At 35.1% G+C, this 19,428-nt stretch overlaps 1 protein-coding gene across 4 annotated transcripts in view; it reads left to right on the top strand.

Moving 5' to 3' along the window:
• LOC144970464 (muscle-specific protein 300 kDa-like) overlaps nt 1-19,428 on the top strand; it is a 503,594-nt gene that overhangs the window by 143,095 nt on the left and 341,071 nt on the right. For 3 of the 4 annotated variants that reach the window (XM_078910148.1, XM_078910139.1, XM_078910156.1), the window contains 11 exons: nt 7,564-7,744; nt 9,147-9,389; nt 10,265-10,663; nt 11,188-11,307; nt 11,864-12,064; nt 13,049-13,210; nt 14,219-14,392; nt 14,907-15,054; nt 16,317-16,486; nt 17,228-17,548; nt 18,912-19,081. In XM_078910148.1, the coding sequence (XP_078766274.1) occupies nt 7,564-7,744; nt 9,147-9,389; nt 10,265-10,663; nt 11,188-11,307; nt 11,864-12,064; nt 13,049-13,210; nt 14,219-14,392; nt 14,907-15,054; nt 16,317-16,486; nt 17,228-17,548; nt 18,912-19,081 (2,289 nt within the window). Of the gene's footprint in view, nt 1-7,151; nt 7,239-7,563; nt 7,745-9,146; nt 9,390-10,264; nt 10,664-11,187; nt 11,308-11,863; nt 12,065-13,048; nt 13,211-14,218; nt 14,393-14,906; nt 15,055-16,316; nt 16,487-17,227; nt 17,549-18,911; nt 19,082-19,428 lie in introns of those variants that run through there. The other variant, XM_078910165.1, reaches the window with a different exon arrangement.

Here is a 19,428-nt window from a genome sequence, read left to right as displayed (position 1 = left end):
TAAGAGGAATTTGCGCCGATGGGGACACTTTCCGTAGATCTCATTTTTCATGTTGAGTGTGGCTTCATGAGGTTGTTTGATTATGGTATATTTTTCTTCCAGGCATAAGCTACATTGTTTTGATGTTGGTGTGTATCCTGTTGCTTTAGATAAAATTTTCCATGAAATGTTGTGGTCTATTTTGTTGTCTTTTAATTTCCAAATATGTTCGCTGAGTTTTGTGGATGTTTTTTTGTTAGTGTTTCTAAATGTTGAGGTGTGGAGGTTGTATCTTGTTTTGAAATTATTTTCTGTTAGTCCTACATATTTTTCTTGCTTGTTTGTTTTAGTTTCTGTGACTGTGGCTTGGTAAATTAAACTTGATTCTAAGCATTGTTTGTTTAGCGGGCAATGTTCTTTATTTCTGCAGTTGCATTTTCTAGTGGGTGGGTTTTGCTCTTGTCGGTGGTTTAATAATATTTTTTTGTTGTGGCTTGAAATTATTTGTTCTATGTTGCGCATACACGAGTAACTTATTTTTATGGTATTCCTGTTGATAATTTTATGTAGCTTGTGGTTTTTTGGAAAGTGTGTATCAATTAGTTTCAGGAACTGCTGTCCTATGTTTGTGCTGACGTTTATGTCGAAAGGTGGGTTGAACCAAGTTATGTGTCGTTTTCTTGTTTTATGTTCTTCACTTGTGTGTTGTGGTTTACATGAGAGGGAGGCGTCTGTGTATACAAATGGTGTGTTGTATCCACTTTTTGTGAGTGCTTCTTTGTAGGGGGTGGCTGCGACGTTGAATATCTCTCTGTTTTCCGAAAGTTTGCTCACCCTCAGTGCAATGTTTTTTGGTATGTTTTCAATGACGGGACGGGGGTGGTTGCTGTTTTTATTAATGTAGCTAATGGTGTTGTTTGGTTTTCTGAACGGTTGGAATGAATTGGATTTTATGTCGAATGTGATGTCGAGGAAGTCAACTGTTTTTTTGTTTGCTTCTATCGTGATTTTTAAATTGTTGTTTTGGAATATTTTACAGATTTGTTTTTTGATGTTTTCGTTCGCTCTTGTCGTCTGTTGGTTATAGCGAGTCCGTCATCTCTATAGAGGCCGATGTATGTGTGTGTATGTTGTAGTTGTGACAGGATGTAGAGTCCGACCAGTTCGCATGTTTCAGCACCGTCGAACGAACCCATTGTTACGTCGAAATCATTGTGTCGCTTTGACAAAGCGACACAATGATTTCGACGTAACAATGGGTTCGTTCGACGGTGCTGAAACATGCGAACTGGTCGGACTCTACATCCTGTCACAACTACAACATACACACACATACATCGGCCTCTATAGAGATGACGGACTCGCTATAACCAACAGACGACCAAGAGCGAACGAAAACATCAAAAAACAAATCTGTAAAATATTCCAAAACAACAATTTAAAAATCACGATAGAAGCAAACAAAAAAACAGTTGACTTCCTCGACATCACATTCGACATAAAATCCAATTCATTCCAACCGTTCAGAAAACCAAACAACACCATTAGCTACATTAATAAAAACAGCAACCACCCCGTCCCGTCATTGAAAACATACCAAAAAACATTGCACTGAGGGTGAGCAAACTTTCGGAAAACAGAGAGATATTCAACGTCGCAGCCACCCCCTACAAAGAAGCACTCACAAAAAGTGGATACAACACACCATTTGTATACACAGACGCCTCCCTCTCATGTAAACCACAACACACAAGTGAAGAACATAAAACAAGAAAACGACACATAACTTGGTTCAACCCACCTTTCGACATAAACGTCAGCACAAACATAGGACAGCAGTTCCTGAAACTAATTGATACACACTTTCCAAAAAACCACAAGCTACATAAAATTATCAACAGGAATACCATAAAAATAAGTTACTCGTGTATGCGCAACATAGAACAAATAATTTCAAGCCACAACAAAAAAATATTAATAAACCACCGACAAGAGCAAAACCCACCCACTAGAAAATGAACTGCAGAAATAAAGAACATTGCCCGCTAAACAAACAATGCTTAGAATCAAGTTTAATTTACCAAGCCACAGTCACAGAAACTAAAACAAACAAGCAAGAAAAATATGTAGGACTAACAGAAAATAATTTCAAAACAAGATACAACCTCCACACCTCAACATTTAGAAACACTAACAAAAAAACATCCACAAAACTCAGCGAACATATTTGGAAATTAAAAGACAACAAAATAGACCACAACATTTCATGGAAAATTTTATCTAAAGCAACAGGATACACACCAACATCAAAACAATGTAGCTTATGCCTGGAAGAAAAATATACCATAATCAAACAACCTCATGAAGCCACACTCAACATGAAAAATGAGATCTACGGAAAGTGTCCCCATCGGCGCAAATTCCTCTTAATTAACTTCAAACCGGAACCACTTCAAGAAACAACAACAGTCAACAAAACAACTCAGTCCTGAAGATGGCAAATTAAGCCTGAAACATCGATGTAGACTGCCCCAAACATTGTGGTAAATATTTTAAATAATAATTCGCTCCATTACTACATGTCGAGCACTTTTCGTACCATATTTGTATCAAACACGATTCAATACACAGCTCCGCACCGTTGAGCACTCTTAGACACAAAATGGATACTACGCCACAACTTAGACCTACTACTTTCCCATATTCTACAAAGAATATCCCTACCTGCAACAGAAAATCTTACATTAAATCACTAATAGCAAGAACAGAAACATTTGTCAAGAATCTACGATGGAGAACATTCTTTTTTCTGAACCCACATTTAGAAACCACCCACAAAAAAACGTACGGCTTCAACTCTACAAATTCACCCCCCCAATACCTGAATTAAAAAAATTAGAAGACGGACTTTTAGATCTCATTCAAAGTGTGCAGTTCAAAAACAAAAATAACAACTTCCAAAACCAACTGACTAACGATGTGAAGAAAATAAACAAAGAAAAACAACTTCTGATACCAGCCGACAAATCCAACAACTATTATAAAATGACACCTGAGGAATATGATAAAATGACACACAAACAAATCAACAAAGACTATAAGAAAGACAGAACACATAGAACCGAAGAGATCACAAAAGAAGATAAGAATATAGCGAACAGACTTGACCTTAGCGATCGAATCGATATAGCACCAAGAAGAGAAGCGTTCATCACATTAAAAGATCACAAGCCTGACTTCAAAAATAATCCAAAATGTAGACTAATAAATCCATACAAATCTGAAATTGGAAAAATCAGCAAAAAGATATTAGAAAAAATAAATAAAAACGTCAAAGAAGCAACTAAATTCAACCAGTGGAAAAACACCGATGAAGTCATTGAATGGTTCAAAAATATCCAAAACAAAGAAAACTGCACCTTCATCTCTTTCGACATTTGCGATTTTTACCCCTCCATCACTCCAGACTTACTAAACAAAGCATTGGAATTCGCAGCAAAATACACCAACATCACAGAAGAGGAAAAACACATCATCAAACACCAAGCACAGCACACTATACTACGACAACACACCGTGGACAAAGCGACACAATGATTTCGACGTAACAATGGGTTCGTTCGACGGTGCTGAAACATGCGAACTGGTCGGACTCTACATCCTGTCACAACTACAACATACACACACATACATCGGCCTCTATAGAGATGACGGACTCGCTATAACCAACAGACGACCAAGAGCGAACGAAAACATCAAAAAACAAATCTGTAAAATATTCCAAAACAACAATTTAAAAATCACGATAGAAGCAAACAAAAAAACAGTTGACTTCCTCGACATCACATTCGACATAAAATCCAATTCATTCCAACCGTTCAGAAAACCAAACAACACCATTAGCTACATTAATAAAAACAGCAACCACCCCCGTCCCGTCATTGAAAACATACCAAAAAACATTGCACTGAGGGTGAGCAAACTTTCGGAAAACAGAGAGATATTCAACGTCGCAGCCACCCCCTACAAAGAAGCACTCACAAAAAGTGGATACAACACACCATTTGTATACACAGACGCCTCCCTCTCATGTAAACCACAACACACAAGTGAAGAACATAAAACAAGAAAACGACACATAACTTGGTTCAACCCACCTTTCGACATAAACGTCAGCACAAACATAGGACAGCAGTTCCTGAAACTAATTGATACACACTTTCCAAAAAACCACAAGCTACATAAAATTATCAACAGGAATACCATAAAAATAAGTTACTCGTGTATGCGCAACATAGAACAAATAATTTCAAGCCACAACAAAAAAATATTAATAAACCACCGACAAGAGCAAAACCCACCCACTAGAAAATGCAACTGCAGAAATAAAGAACATTGCCCGCTAAACAAACAATGCTTAGAATCAAGTTTAATTTACCAAGCCACAGTCACAGAAACTAAAACAAACAAGCAAGAAAAATATGTAGGACTAACAGAAAATAATTTCAAAACAAGATACAACCTCCACACCTCAACATTTAGAAACACTAACAAAAAAACATCCACAAAACTCAGCGAACATATTTGGACATTAAAAGACAACAAAATAGACCACAACATTTCATGGAAAATTTTATCTAAAGCAACAGGATACACACCAACATCAAAACAATGTAGCTTATGCCTGGAAGAAAAATATACCATAATCAAACAACCTCATGAAGCCACACTCAACATGAAAAATGAGATCTACGGAAAGTGTCCCCATCGGCGCAAATTCCTCTTAATTAACTTCAAACCGGAACCACTTCAAGAAACAACAACAGTCAACAAAACAACTCAGTCCTGAAGATGGCAAATTAAGCCTGAAACATCGATGTAGACTGCCCCAAACATTGTGGTAAATATTTTAAATAATAATTCGCTCCATTACTACATGTCGAGCACTTTTCGTACCATATTTGTATCAAACACGATTCAATACACAGCTCCGCACCGTTGAGCACTCTTAGACACAAAATGGATACTACGCCACAACTTAGACCTACTACTTTCCCATATTCTACAAAGAATATCCCTACCTGCAACAGAAAATCTTACATTAAATCACTAATAGCAAGAACAGAAACATTTGTCAAGAATCTACGATGGAGAACATTCTTTTTTCTGAACCCACATTTAGAAACCACCCACAAAAAAACGTACGGCTTCAACTCTACAAATTCACCCCCCCCAATACCTGAATTAAAAAAATTAGAAGACGGACTTTTAGATCTCATTCAAAGTGTGCAGTTCAAAAACAAAAATAACAACTTCCAAAACCAACTGACTAACGATGTGAAGAAAATAAACAAAGAAAAACAACTTCTGATACCAGCCGACAAATCCAACAACTATTATAAAATGACACCTGAGGAATATGATAAAATGACACACAAACAAATCAACAAAGACTATAAGAAAGACAGAACACATAGAACCGAAGAGATCACAAAAGAAGATAAGAATATAGCGAACAGACTTGACCTTAGCGATCGAATCGATATAGCACCAAGAAGAGAAGCGTTCATCACATTAAAAGATCACAAGCCTGACTTCAAAAATAATCCAAATGTAGACTAATAAATCCATACAAATCTGAAATTGGAAAAATCAGCAAAAAGATATTAGAAAAAATAAATAAAAACGTCAAAGAAGCAACTAAATTCAACCAGTGGAAAAACACCGATGAAGTCATTGAATGGTTCAAAAATATCCAAAACAAAGAAAACTGCACCTTCATCTCTTTCGACATTTGCGATTTTTACCCCTCCATCACTCCAGACTTACTAAACAAAGCATTGGAATTCGCAGCAAAATACACCAACATCACAGAAGAGGAAAAACACATCATCAAACACACCAAGCACAGCACACTATACTACGACAACACACCGTGGACAAAGCGACACAATGATTTCGACGTAACAATGGGTTCGTTCGACGGTGCTGAAACATGCGAACTGGTCGGACTCTACATCCTGTCACAACTACAACATACACACACATACATCGGCCTCTATAGAGATGACGGACTCGCTATAACCAACAGACGACCAAGAGCGAACGAAAACATCAAAAAACAAATCTGTAAAATATTCCAAAACAACAATTTAAAAATCACGATAGAAGCAAACAAAAAAACAGTTGACTTCCTCGACATCACATTCGACATAAAATCCAATTCATTCCAACCGTTCAGAAAACCAAACAACACCATTAGCTACATTAATAAAAACAGCAACCACCCCCGTCCCGTCATTGAAAACATACCAAAAAACATTGCACTGAGGGTGAGCAAACTTTCGGAAAACAGAGAGATATTCAACGTCGCAGCCACCCCCTACAAAGAAGCACTCACAAAAAGTGGATACAACACACCATTTGTATACACAGACGCCTCCCTCTCATGTAAACCACAACACACAAGTGAAGAACATAAAACAAGAAAACGACACATAACTTGGTTCAACCCACCTTTCGACATAAACGTCAGCACAAACATAGGACAGCAGTTCCTGAAACTAATTGATACACACTTTCCAAAAAACCACAAGCTACATAAAATTATCAACAGGAATACCATAAAAATAAGTTACTCGTGTATGCGCAACATAGAACAAATAATTTCAAGCCACAACAAAAAAATATTAATAAACCACCGACAAGAGCAAAACCCACCCACTAGAAAATGCAACTGCAGAAATAAAGAACATTGCCCGCTAAACAAACAATGCTTAGAATCAAGTTTAATTTACCAAGCCACAGTCACAGAAACTAAAACAAACAAGCAAGAAAAATATGTAGGACTAACAGAAAATAATTTCAAAACAAGATACAACCTCCACACCTCAACATTTAGAAACACTAACAAAAAAACATCCACAAAACTCAGCGAACATATTTGGAAATTAAAAGACAACAAAATAGACCACAACATTTCATGGAAAATTTTATCTAAAGCAACAGGATACACACCAACATCAAAACAATGTAGCTTATGCCTGGAAGAAAAATATACCATAATCAAACAACCTCATGAAGCCACACTCAACATGAAAAATGAGATCTACGGAAAGTGTCCCCATCGGCGCAAATTCCTCTTAATTAACTTCAAACCGGAACCACTTCAAGAAACAACAACAGTCAACAAAACAACTCAGTCCTGAAGATGGCAAATTAAGCCTGAAACATCGATGTAGACTGCCCCAAACATTGTGGTAAATATTTTAAATAATAATTCGCTCCATTACTACATGTCGAGCACTTTTCGTACCATATTTGTATCAAACACGATTCTATATATATATATATATATATATATATATATATATATATATATTTATATACACATAAGTGTGTTTGTCTGTGTGTGTGTGTGTGTGTGTGTGTGTTTGAACATCAATGACACGAAATATTCATGATTTTTCTGATTGCTTTATTATGTGTCACAAAAACGAGTGATATTACATTTTCTAAGCTTAAGACCTGTTTTTACATGAGTCAGAACATAACTGACATGAACCTTTCTGATCTTCTCTTTAGTGACATCAACGAAGGTGTGGCAGAACGTCAGAGAATGCTGGGGGCTGCCCTTCAACACCGTAAGAATTTCTACAACCGACTTCAAGACACAGAGAAATGGGTCAAGAAGATGCAAAGAAAATTGGACTCCGGCAATGAGATATATTCTGATGAAGTAGCTGACACGCAAGCCAAATTGAAAGTATGTCCCAGGGTGATTCTATGTGATATGAACACTTCATGAATACTCGAATGAAATGAACTAGATAATGAGAATGTTGCTGCTTGAAGCTTGGAGAAATAGATAACAATAGGAAATGGAGGGGAAGCTTCAATTTAATCAACAAAAACATATAATGTGGACGTTTCAGGTTTCCCCTTTATCAACAGAACACAATGAATGAAACACTAAGCAAAGGAGTGTTTCATTTATTGTTTTTATAAAGGGAAATCCCGAAACGTCCACATTATCTGTTTTTGTTGATTAAATAGAAGTTTCCATTCCATTTACTATTGTTGTCATGGTCTCAAGTAATTAATGATTTGTTTAAGATGAAATAAAAAGAAAGATGAAATTTAATTAAAAGAGATAAATAGTGATTGTGGTAGTTACAAATAGAAATGTGAATATATTACGTAGTAAGGTTACGTTTCCAGGCAGTTGAAAGGCGTGGGTTCTATATTCCTCCGATAACGGGCTCAGGCTCATAAAGTTCCACTTCCAGGCAGTTGGGAAGGGGTTATTCAGGTATTTCTTCGACAGCGGGCTCAGGTTTGATCCTTAAAATGTTTAGGATTACACCGTCAAAGGTAAAAGCTCCGGCGTCTTGATGGTGGAGATAAAATATCCACAGAGTACCAAAAGCTAAAAATATTCAAATATGTCAATGTATGAGGAATGGAGCGGCTGGCCGTCCGGCATAGATTGTAGAGAGAAGTGAGTGTAGAATGTTAGACCTATCAGCTTTTATAATAAGTGGCTACGTGACAGAATGTAGAACGAAAAGTATTCACTAATTAGAAATTAATTCGAGGGAAGGCTATAAAAGGAAAGAAGATCTAATATTAGAAGTTAAAGTTTATCTAAGCCTACCAAAATATAACTGGAGTGAGATGAATTCAGTTCTTAATAAAATAAAATTTAATAAGATAATTGTGAACAACCTTTACTGTGACAATTGTGATATATTTTAATTGAAGTGTGCCTGTTTTAGATTTGACTTGTATTTTAATGTTACAACCATTATAATGATGTCATCATGGTCATCATAGAATGTATACATTTTGTCGATTGCAATACTTTGCAACCTTTGGAAATTTGAAAAAAAAAAAACGTTTCTGATGTTTTCACATTTTTTTTTTCATCTGACTGCATTGCCTTTAGTGACATTTCTGATCCTTTATCAGATTGTTCGTTAACAAAGAAAAAAAAGAATAGATAAAGAATTATTTTAGTCAATCATCTATGGTCTGATTGTAATGGTACCATGACATAATGATGGTTCTTATAAAGGTAATATGGCTATAGTATTTTGAATTTAAAATTAAAAAAAAAAGAATTAGTGACTTATATAAAACCAAATATCTATTACGTTTTCTTTAAGGCCATGAAACAAGAATGTCACAATGAAGAAGCCGGTTTTCAAGCCCTGCAGCAAGAGTTTAAAGAACTCATCAGTGGCTGTAGCAAAGAGGAAGCTGACATCTTGAGTGAACGTTTCGATAAACTGCTCCACGGATACACTAATGTGGAAGACCTGATTGGCAACAGGGAAGAGCTGTGCGCCAAGTGGGTGGACTACAGCGATTCTCAGAAGGATGTACAGGCCAAACTCAAAGCATTGCAGGTTGGTGCAGGCTTTTGGTTGGTGCAGGATTTTGGCTGGTTGCTATTATTTTATTTTATTATTTTGGAGGGGGGGGGGGGGATATGGGGGGGATTTTAAAATGTAATTGTTTTGTTTGTTTGTTTGTTTTATATGTTTGTGTTTTTGTTTGTTTATTTTAGACATGCATTTTGATACTTGGGATTATGATATGAAAGCAATCGAAGTTTCAGAACAGATGTTGTGAATAGAGATTTGTTCATTCCTTCTTTTGATATTTGGACCCAAACCTTGTGTGAATGTCATGATTCTGATTAGCGTGTTTGAACATCTTGAATAGAAGCAATCAGCTTTAATATGATTCTTGGTCAAATTTAAAGTGACCATTTTCTAGTCTGATTATCATGTTTAATACCAGGTCAGTTCCTCTAATGAAACTATTGTAACTATTTTAAAAACAAATTCGTATTTAGTAATTAATATTTCTTCGTCTCCATATGTCAAAATTGGTGCAAAATGTAGTTCAAAACTTAATTTGTCAGAATAAGACATTAATGACTTAGTTTGCCCAATCTTGGTTCAGCTCAGCTCATTTTTGCCAGTTAACATAATTGGTGGCAAATCATACCATAAAATATCGAGCATATATATATATATATATATATATATATATATATATATATATATATATATATATATATATATATATATATATATATATTATTTTAATATTTACCACTATGTTTGAGACAGTCTACATTAATCAACAATATTTAATGACCTTAAAATGAAAAATATTAAGACGCTTTTTTTTATCATAAAGTAAATTACCCAAGGATTTAAATGTAACATTTCTAGTCTCATACTCATTTTTTCCCCCTTTCCCACTTCATTAGCAACGTTTGGCATCCCCGGACATCAAGGAAGAAGAAGTTGCTCAATGCATGCGAGAAATTGAGGCACTTCGTAGATCCATGGCCCCCTGGAGTCAGGAGGTCCCTGCATTGGATGAACTTATGTCAACGGCCCAGATGGCCATCAAGGACAGGGCCACTCAGCGTACCTTGCACTTTGGGACAGAGTTACAGGCCCTGGAGAACCTCCACGACTCCGTCATCAACTCTGCCAAACAAAAGGAGGCACATCTAGGAGAGCTAACCATGCTCAGCTCGGAGTTCCTCCAGAGGAAAGACAACCTGGTCCGTGGGTTGATGGAGGTACAAGAGAAGATTGAGGCTGCTCGAACTGGCCGATCTGACTTGCAAGGGATGAAGGATTTGGTGAGAGAGATTGAGGTAAGGAAGAGGTTGGATTAGAATCCATACATATTTTACTTATTAAATTTTTTTCTAAATGCAGTAAAATACCGCCCCCCCCCCCCCCTTGAGAAAAAAACAAAACCCCGAAGGAAAGAAAAGCAAAACAAAGACAAAAAAACCCAAAAAAACAAACAACCCTCCAATCTTCCCCATTGCAGAAAAACAAGCCCAAAACAAAACAAAAAACTAGTTAAAAACCAACAAAATTTATAAAAAGAAAAAAAGAAAGAAAAAGAAAAAAAAAAACCCAAGAGAGTAAGATAAGATTAGCAATCTCTAAATCTTAAATTGAGATTTTGTCACTCTCAAATTGATATAAATGATATGTAGAAAGTCTTGGTAATGCATATATGATAGTCAAAACATTCTTCTTATTATTATGATAGTGTAGAATTATAAAGCGCCAACATCTCATGTATTATATATAGACCATGTTTAATTCTGAATTAATTATATTTTCTGCTATAACTCTCATCAATAATAACTTTACTTTCGAATAGGACATCCGAGATGATGTGTACACACATAACCCAGAATACGAACAGCTGAGAGAGTTGGGAAGGAATATCATGCAGAGTGACCCGTCCAAAACATCAGCCATTCAAGCACAGCTTGCTCAGGTTTGTTACTGTTAATGACTCAGAATGGGCCTCACCTAATTTTTTTTTATAAACATCAACATAATTTTTTACTATTTGTTATTGCTGTCTGCCATTCATCTTTAGGTCTATTTCTTCACATTTTAATGACTTTGGTGACTTTGTACTAGTGCCTAAATGGAGAGAATAATAAAAATAACTGGAAAGGAAAGGAAAGGAAAAAGAAACAAAAAGAGAGAAAAAAAAAGAGGAAATAAAAAAAAAAAGAACTAAAAATTTAAAACAAGAAAAAATAAAGAAAGAGACAAGTAAACAAAAAAATGTGAAAAAATGTAGACAAAAAACCCCAAGGAAATCAAAAACAAGTAACAAACAAATCTTGATCCGAGTGAGGACAAGCCCCAAGCCCAGTCGATGACTTAATTCGCCCGACTAGAAAAAAATAACCAATGCTTCGTCTGTGAATTGGAAGAACACTACTTCTCAGTTTTTATCTCTTCTTGGTACCAATCCATAAATCTTGCTAGGATCTGAAAAGGACAAACCATTGTTCCAATAACTGTATTTGTACCTGTAGGTGAACGCTGCCTGGGAGGACGTGCAAGGTCTGTTGGGCCAGAAACATCAACAGTACAACAGTGTGGCCAACATGTGGCAACAGTACAACGATGCCAAGCAAGGGGTGATGAGGATTGTGGAGGACGTTGATCCCCTGGTGCAACAAGACTTGGCTTTTACTAACCAGAGTGACGTCAAAAAGGCCCTTGATCAACACAAGGTATGTCCAGGACTATTTTTACCTTGTATTTTTATAAATTATTTATTAATTTTTATTTATATTGTATTTTATGACTTATTTATTAATTTTTATTTATATTGTATTTTTATAACTTATTTATTAATTTTTGTTTATATTTTATTTTATGACTTATTTGTCTTGTCGTTAAGTCACAACTGAAGTTAAGAATGTATCAATAAAGATGAGAGAAGATAGATTGAAATGGTTCGGACATGTAAAGAGATGAGAGGGGGAGTACTTGGGAAGGAAAGTATTGGACTTACAAATAGCAGGAAAGGGGAAAAGGGACGCCCAAAGACTAGATGGTGGGATAAGGTAAAGGATGATATGAAAGAACTGGGCCTGGAGGAAGATGATGCGCTGAACTGAGATGCATGGAGATGTGGCATTCCTTATGGCAACCCTGCAAACTGCGGGATAAGCTGAACGAAGAAGAAGATTAAGTTACAACTCCGTGCATCGAAGATAATCATGACAATGAGTGTGGTGAGGGCGAATGGACATGCCTAGGCTTTTATTTTGATTTTATTGATTTCTCCGTCAAATTTAATTTGGCCATTAATTTTAGAAATATTTTTGGGCAGAGAATTCCATATTTGGATGGTGCTTGAAAAAAACGAGTTGAGATGAGAATTAACTCGTGGCTGCTGGACCTGGTCTGAGTGCTGTTTTCTTTTATTTGGGATAAAGCGATCAACTAGGATCTTGCTAGATTTATTTATTTATTTATTTATCATTTTATATTTTTTAAAGAGACAAAGTCTTATCAATTTCTTTCTTCTATCGATGTTAGGAAAATATATTGAGTATTCAAAATGCATCCGTTTCATATAATTTTTTTATCTTTTAAGAATAGCAATCATATATGCATATCGCAGACATGTGATTTTTATCATTTAGATTATGTTTGATATGAATTTTGATTTTTATCTCTCTCCATTGACTCTCTTCTAATCCAATCAGAACGCTGAATTTGATCTCCATGCGAACCAAAGCCAACTGGACCATATGAACACAAAAGGTCTACAACTCTTGGAGGACCTGAAGGACATTCCAGACTTTGACTCATCTGGCATGGAGAGTGATTTGGATGAGGTCAACCTTAAATGGGAGACGGCTAATTCCGTAAGACTTCAGACTAATTTTTTCCTTCTGTTTTCATCAAATCACATGTAAACTTAGTTCTGAAATGCATTTCATGACAGTTTGAAAGCAGTTGTTCAACATTAAGTCTCTTCAATATTAGATTAGATCAATTTCCTTTTAAGGACAGATAGCCCAGTTGGTAGAGTACTTGCTTCACATACCACAAGATCATATAGCCGCACAGATCTGGTGGAAAGTACTTAGTGGTAGCTTGGCATCCTGTCCAAAGGGTATCAAGCAATTTCTATTTTCCGTTTCACATACAGAAACCCGGATAAACTCTGACTTCATAGACCTAATGACGCTGAAGGACTAAATTTCCTTTGGAAGGTCAAATTACGAAAGAGAAAAAAAAAAAGTAATAATGGCAACTTTTGTCAAGGAAATTTCAATTATTATTATTTTAAAATTTCAAACTCTTTAAAAGGTAAGCCATGTTGTCATTCAATTACAACACAAACTTTATCATAATTCCATTTTGTCATGACCAGGTGATTCATAATTCCATTTTGTCATGACTAGGTGATTCATAATTCCATTTTGTCATGACTAGGTGATTCATAATTCCATTTTGTCATGACTAGGTGAATCATAATTCCATTTTGTCATGACTAGGTGAATCATAATTCCATTTTGTCATGACTAGGTGATTCATAATTCCATTTTGTCATGACTAGGTGAATCATAATTCCATTTTGTCATGACTAGGTGATTCATAATTCCATTTTGTCATGACTAGGTGATTCATAATTCCATTTTGTCGTGACTAGGTGATTCATAATTCCATTTTGTCGCGACTAGGTGATTCATAATTCCATTTTGTCGTGACTAGGTGATTTATAATTCCATTTTGTCATGACTAGGTGATTCATAATTCCATTTTGTCGTGACTAGGTGATTCATAATTCCATTTTGTCATGACTAGGTGATTCATAATTCCATTTTGTCATGACGAGGTGATTAATAATTCCATTTTGTCATGACTAGGTGATAGACCAACACAAAGAGAATCTAGAGGCTCAGCTTGTATGTTGGGACCAAGTCCAGTCCGGGGAGGAGGAGGTTGGTGCTTGGGTGGCGGCCATGATCAACAAGTTGGACGACAGTCTCAAGCACTTTGATGACGCTGTCAGTGTGGAGTCCAAACTCACCAAGTTCAAGGTTAGTATTTCACCGAGTTCAAGGTTAGTACAGTGAGAGTGCAACTAGGTATTTTAGGAAATATTTCGGTGAGATATTATGATATTGATTGTAAGGCACAGAGTTATTTGGAATTATTAATTTTCTGAGTCCTTATTGTTGAAAGATTTAAACCAAAAAGGTAAAAAAGATTAGTCGTAAAACAGTGAAAACTGAAGCAAAAATAAATATATTAAAAACAGAAACAACAAAAAAATAATAAAAAATAAAACCAACAAAAATCAAAATAGAATAAAAAAAAAAGAAACAACAACAATTCTTTTAAAAAACAACCTTATATTAGGGGTTTGTAGCTGAAGTTAACTTTTCGGGATTATCTTATACGTGAATAAGGAGTGTTTTATTTTTACATTTTAAAATCTTTTATCATTAATTACTGATATTGTTTTTTTTGGGTTTTAGAATTTTGACCAATATTTGGTCCAGGTTGGATTGTATCTCCCCAAAATGTATCATGATATCTCTGAATCACCAGGAGGAAGCTCCTTACTTTGCCGAGGTCATGGAGGAGGTCAGTCAAAAGTTGAAAGACCTGAAAGAACTCAACAGTGACAACAACATCCCAGCCCTCACGGCTGCTCAGAATGACATTCAGATACAGTTTGAGAAGGCTACAGGACTGGGTAAGAATCTTATGATTATTTTTCATACTTACTTATCCGAACCAGCTACCACCTGAGCTCTAGCCCTTCGGTCTTGTGCCATGACGTAGAAGTTAGACGTCTTTTGTAGTTGTTCCTCTCAGGTCTTCAAGAGGTTGACATTCAAGCAAGTGGTGTGTTACTGTTTCATTGGGGTGTTGACATAGGGGGCAGGAAGGGGATGTGTCTTTTGTAATTTTGCTTAAATGGTTGTTGAGCGGTATGTGTTGTGTTCTTAGTTGAAAGATGATGCTTTGCTGGTGTCTTCTGAGCTTATTTAGGCAATCAGTCTTTACAGGAGTGGTCATATGGGAAAACATGCAATTATTTTTCATAATAAACAGCCATTTTTGGACTTAAAAAAAAAAAAAAATGAAAACATTTGAGAACTCAGTTATTGATTGACTCAATGTAATGTACCTTTATTTGGTCGGATTCAAGGTATGTGAGTTATCCCGCTTTTATTCAATTCAGGGGTGGGATTCTTGTTGGATCCACTGAATTCATTCTAATCTTTAGTCAGAACTGTATTTTTTGTCTTTCTTTAAATTGTGATTTTTGCACTCTCCGCGAAATTTTCCCCCAAAATAGGCCTTGGGGAGTCCCACCCGTGATTATAAAAAGGTTTTGACAAAAACGTTACTTGGACGTTTATTTTTAAAAACATATGAGATCTTTATTATTTAAATATCATTCATTTTCTAAGATTATAAGGGTTAACACGAAACACTGACATTGTGTAGTGAACTTACTTGGCTTTCAGTACATTTAAAAGGTCAGACAAAAATCAAGAAAAAAGAGTCTACGAAACAGTGGCAAACAAGAAATATGAAATTTAAATAAAAACACACAAAAAACAAAACAAGCAAAAAATGTAAAAAATGAACAAAAAATAAAAACAAAAACAAAAAAAAACAAAACATGACTAACCTATCCATCTGTTTCATGCATTCTTACTCTGTCTGGCACTTTTTGATAAACACTTTTTCAGATCTATATCATACACCAGTGCTTACTGCTCTCTATCTAGCTTGTCACTGTAAAAGGGGAGAGAAAGTGAATAGATTATGAGTTTAGAAAAGTTAGGGATTGTGTACTTGTCCTTACAAATGTCCATTTATTTGTTAAGTAACACTTGATAGGCAGTGTGATACACAGGCTCTACATCTATGATATTATATTGATACAATTGATTTGCACGTGTTCTTCACTGCCGTCATGCTTGTCTCATTCTCTCGCTACAGCAAATGAACTGGAGTCCATGATGTCCACATTCTCTGGAGAGCAGCAAGGCCTTCAGAAGTCTATCCACGATGAGACTGAATGGATGAACAAGGTCAAGGACGCATTGGCCAAATGTGATGACGTCAATGGGACAAAGGAAGAACTTATTAAAAGATTTGAGACGTGCAAGGTGAGATTAACCAATGCCAGGTCATGGCAAAGCTACTTGGGCGCTGTTTTTCTTTTCTTCAAATATATGAGACCTTTTACATTTATTTATTTAAAATTTTTATGTATTTGTGTGGCTATGTGGTCTAGTGGTATGGCACTCGCCTTTGGATCGGAAAGTCTTGGGTTCGACTCCTGCTTTGTGTATCGCATAATTGAGAACTCGGAGAACGGTTCTTTACTCACATTTTCTCACCGTACTCAACTATAAAATGAATACCTGGCCATTAAAAGCGTTGCATGCATCTGAAAAAAAAATGTAATATCACCTAACAGGTGTCATGCCACGTCCTACATGTTATGTGTTGCTGTTGGTCAGAGACCCTTTGTAAAGCGCTTTGAGCATGTTTACTGGATATTGCACGATTTATAAGCTCAAGTTTTTTTTTCGTTTTGTTTTGTGTTATTTTTTCTAATGGTTGTAAAAACTCTGATTTTCCTGAGTGAAAATGAAAAAGATAATGCAAATCTTTATACCCAAAAATTGTGACAAATAAAGCTTTGAGAAATTCTCTACTTTAACTTTAAATTTCTGTTTCTTGATGTATTTGTTCAAAGTGCTTCAAATTGATTTAAACTAAATCAATAATCAAGAAACTTGTCTTTGATGAATGGTCATGGAGTTATGTATGAAATGGACTTTCATTGAGGACACCAATTATTTTAAATACCATTTAATATTGTATTGAAATTTCTTTTCCAGAGCCTGAACAAAGAATTAGGATCCCACCAAAATCAGATTGCAGCCATTCAAGACAAATCTGTTGCTCTGCACGAGAAATACCCGTCATCAGAGACATCAAGTCTGGCTAAGGACGCTGCTGTTCTGAGCAAGAAGTATGAATCTCTTCAACAACGAGGGGATCGCATTCAAGAGTCTTTACTCGGTCAACTTGAGATGCAGGTGTCGGAGGCACAACAGGTCCAGCATCGTTGGCTAGGAGGTGCCAGGGAGAAGGCCAACTGGTGTGGAGATATTGCTGGGGATCGGTACAGTGTGGAGGCAAAACTAGCCACTGTTAAGGTCAGTCATAATATATGGTTTTGAAAATAGTCTTACAGTCGTTGAAAATATCATTTGGGTGTTGTAGGATTTGGCATAAAGAAAATATCATTTGGATGTTGTAGGATTTGGCATTTAAAAAAATGTCATTTGGTTTGTGGATTGCATTAGAATACTTGGATGTGTAGATTGGCATTAAAGAAAATGTCATTTGGATGTTGTAGGATTTGGCATTAAAGAAAATATCATTTGGATGTTGTAGGATTTGGCATTAAAGAAAATGTCATTTGGATGTTGTAGGATTTGGGATTAAAGAAAATATCATTTGGATGTTGTAGGATTTGGGATTAAAGAAAATATCATTTGGATGTTGTAGGATTTGGCATTAAAGAAAATATCATTTGGATGTTGTAGGATTTGGCATTAAAGAAAATATCATTTGGATGTTGTAGGATTTGGCATTAAAGAAAATGTCATTTGGATGTTGTAGGATTTGGCATTAAAGAAAATGTCATTTGGATGTTGTAGGATTTGGCATTAAAGAAAATATCATTTGGATGTTGTAGGATTTGGCCTTAAAGAAAATGTCATTTGGATGTTATGTTGTAGGATTTGGCATTAAAGAAAATGTCATTTGGATGTTGTAGGATTTGGCATTAAAGAAAATGTCATTTGGATGTTGTAGGATTTGGCATTAAAGAAAATATCATTTGGATGTTGTAGGATTTGGCATTAAAGAAAATATCATTTGGATGTTGTAGGATTTGGCATTAAAAGTCCTATTCTTTTTCATGTTTCGAGGTTTATTATATGGAATAATATTTCCATGAGACAGATTGGTACACGCCATCCGTTGAATAGACAAATTTTCAAACATTGGTTGGAAAACACAAATTGTCTTTAGATGGAAACTGTAGTAGGATTGAACTTAATATGAATTAATTTATTTCTTTTTTTTTAAAGACAAAAGAACAAAAAGAAAGAAATGATTTGATTTTTCATATTTTGTAATAGGAAAATAATTTCATTATTACTATTATTATTATTATTATTATTATTATTATTATTATTATTATTATTATTATTATTATTATTATTATTATTATTATTATTATTATTATTATTATTATTATTATTATTATTATTTATTATTATTATTTATTATTATTATTATTATTATTATTATTATTATTATTATTATTATTATTATTATTATTATTATTATTATTATTATTATTATTATATTATTATTGTTATTATTATTATTATTATTTATTTATTTTTTAATTATTTATTATTTATTAATATTATTATTATTATTATTATTATTATTATTATTATTATTATTATTATTATTATTATTTTATTATTATTATTGATATAGGACCTTGAAAACAGCTTGAGAGAGGGAGAAGAAAAGAGAAAAGAGGCCATCAACCGTTTTGACGCCATTAAAGCCATCCTACCTAGAGTGAAGCAGGGAGAACTGGACTCCAACAAAAACAACATGGAAACCGATTGGCACGGCCTGGTGCAGCAACTACAGCAGACCAGGTAGGATCAGTTTTCATCAACTGACAGAGGATATAAATAAAATAAAATAATAAATAAAATTCCCTTTATTCATCCCACTGGGGAAATTTGTCTTTAGGGTCTATTCCAAGGGAAGACTGGAATAACCCAAGCGTCAGCTGCAGTGGAGCACTGCAAATTGAGCTAAGGCGAGGTGACTTGCTCAAGGCCAGGCAATGCAGCGGCGATTGATCGAACTCGATACCTTTTGGGTAGGAAACAAAGACCGTACCGCTGAGCCACGCTGATACTTCATGCAGTTTTTTTTGGATTCTTTGATTATTGCTGTAGATATTTAATCTACAAATAAAGGGTGTGTTTTAGCGTTT

Source organism: Berghia stephanieae, chromosome 1 (assembly GCF_034508935.2).
Source record: "Berghia stephanieae isolate SIO BIC M18660-M18661 chromosome 1, UCSD_Bste_1.3, whole genome shotgun sequence".
In the NCBI taxonomy this organism is placed as follows: domain Eukaryota; kingdom Metazoa; phylum Mollusca; class Gastropoda; order Nudibranchia; family Aeolidiidae; genus Berghia; species Berghia stephanieae.
Note: the sequence above shows the minus strand (reverse complement) of the source record. Positions and strands in the feature narration are given on the sequence as shown.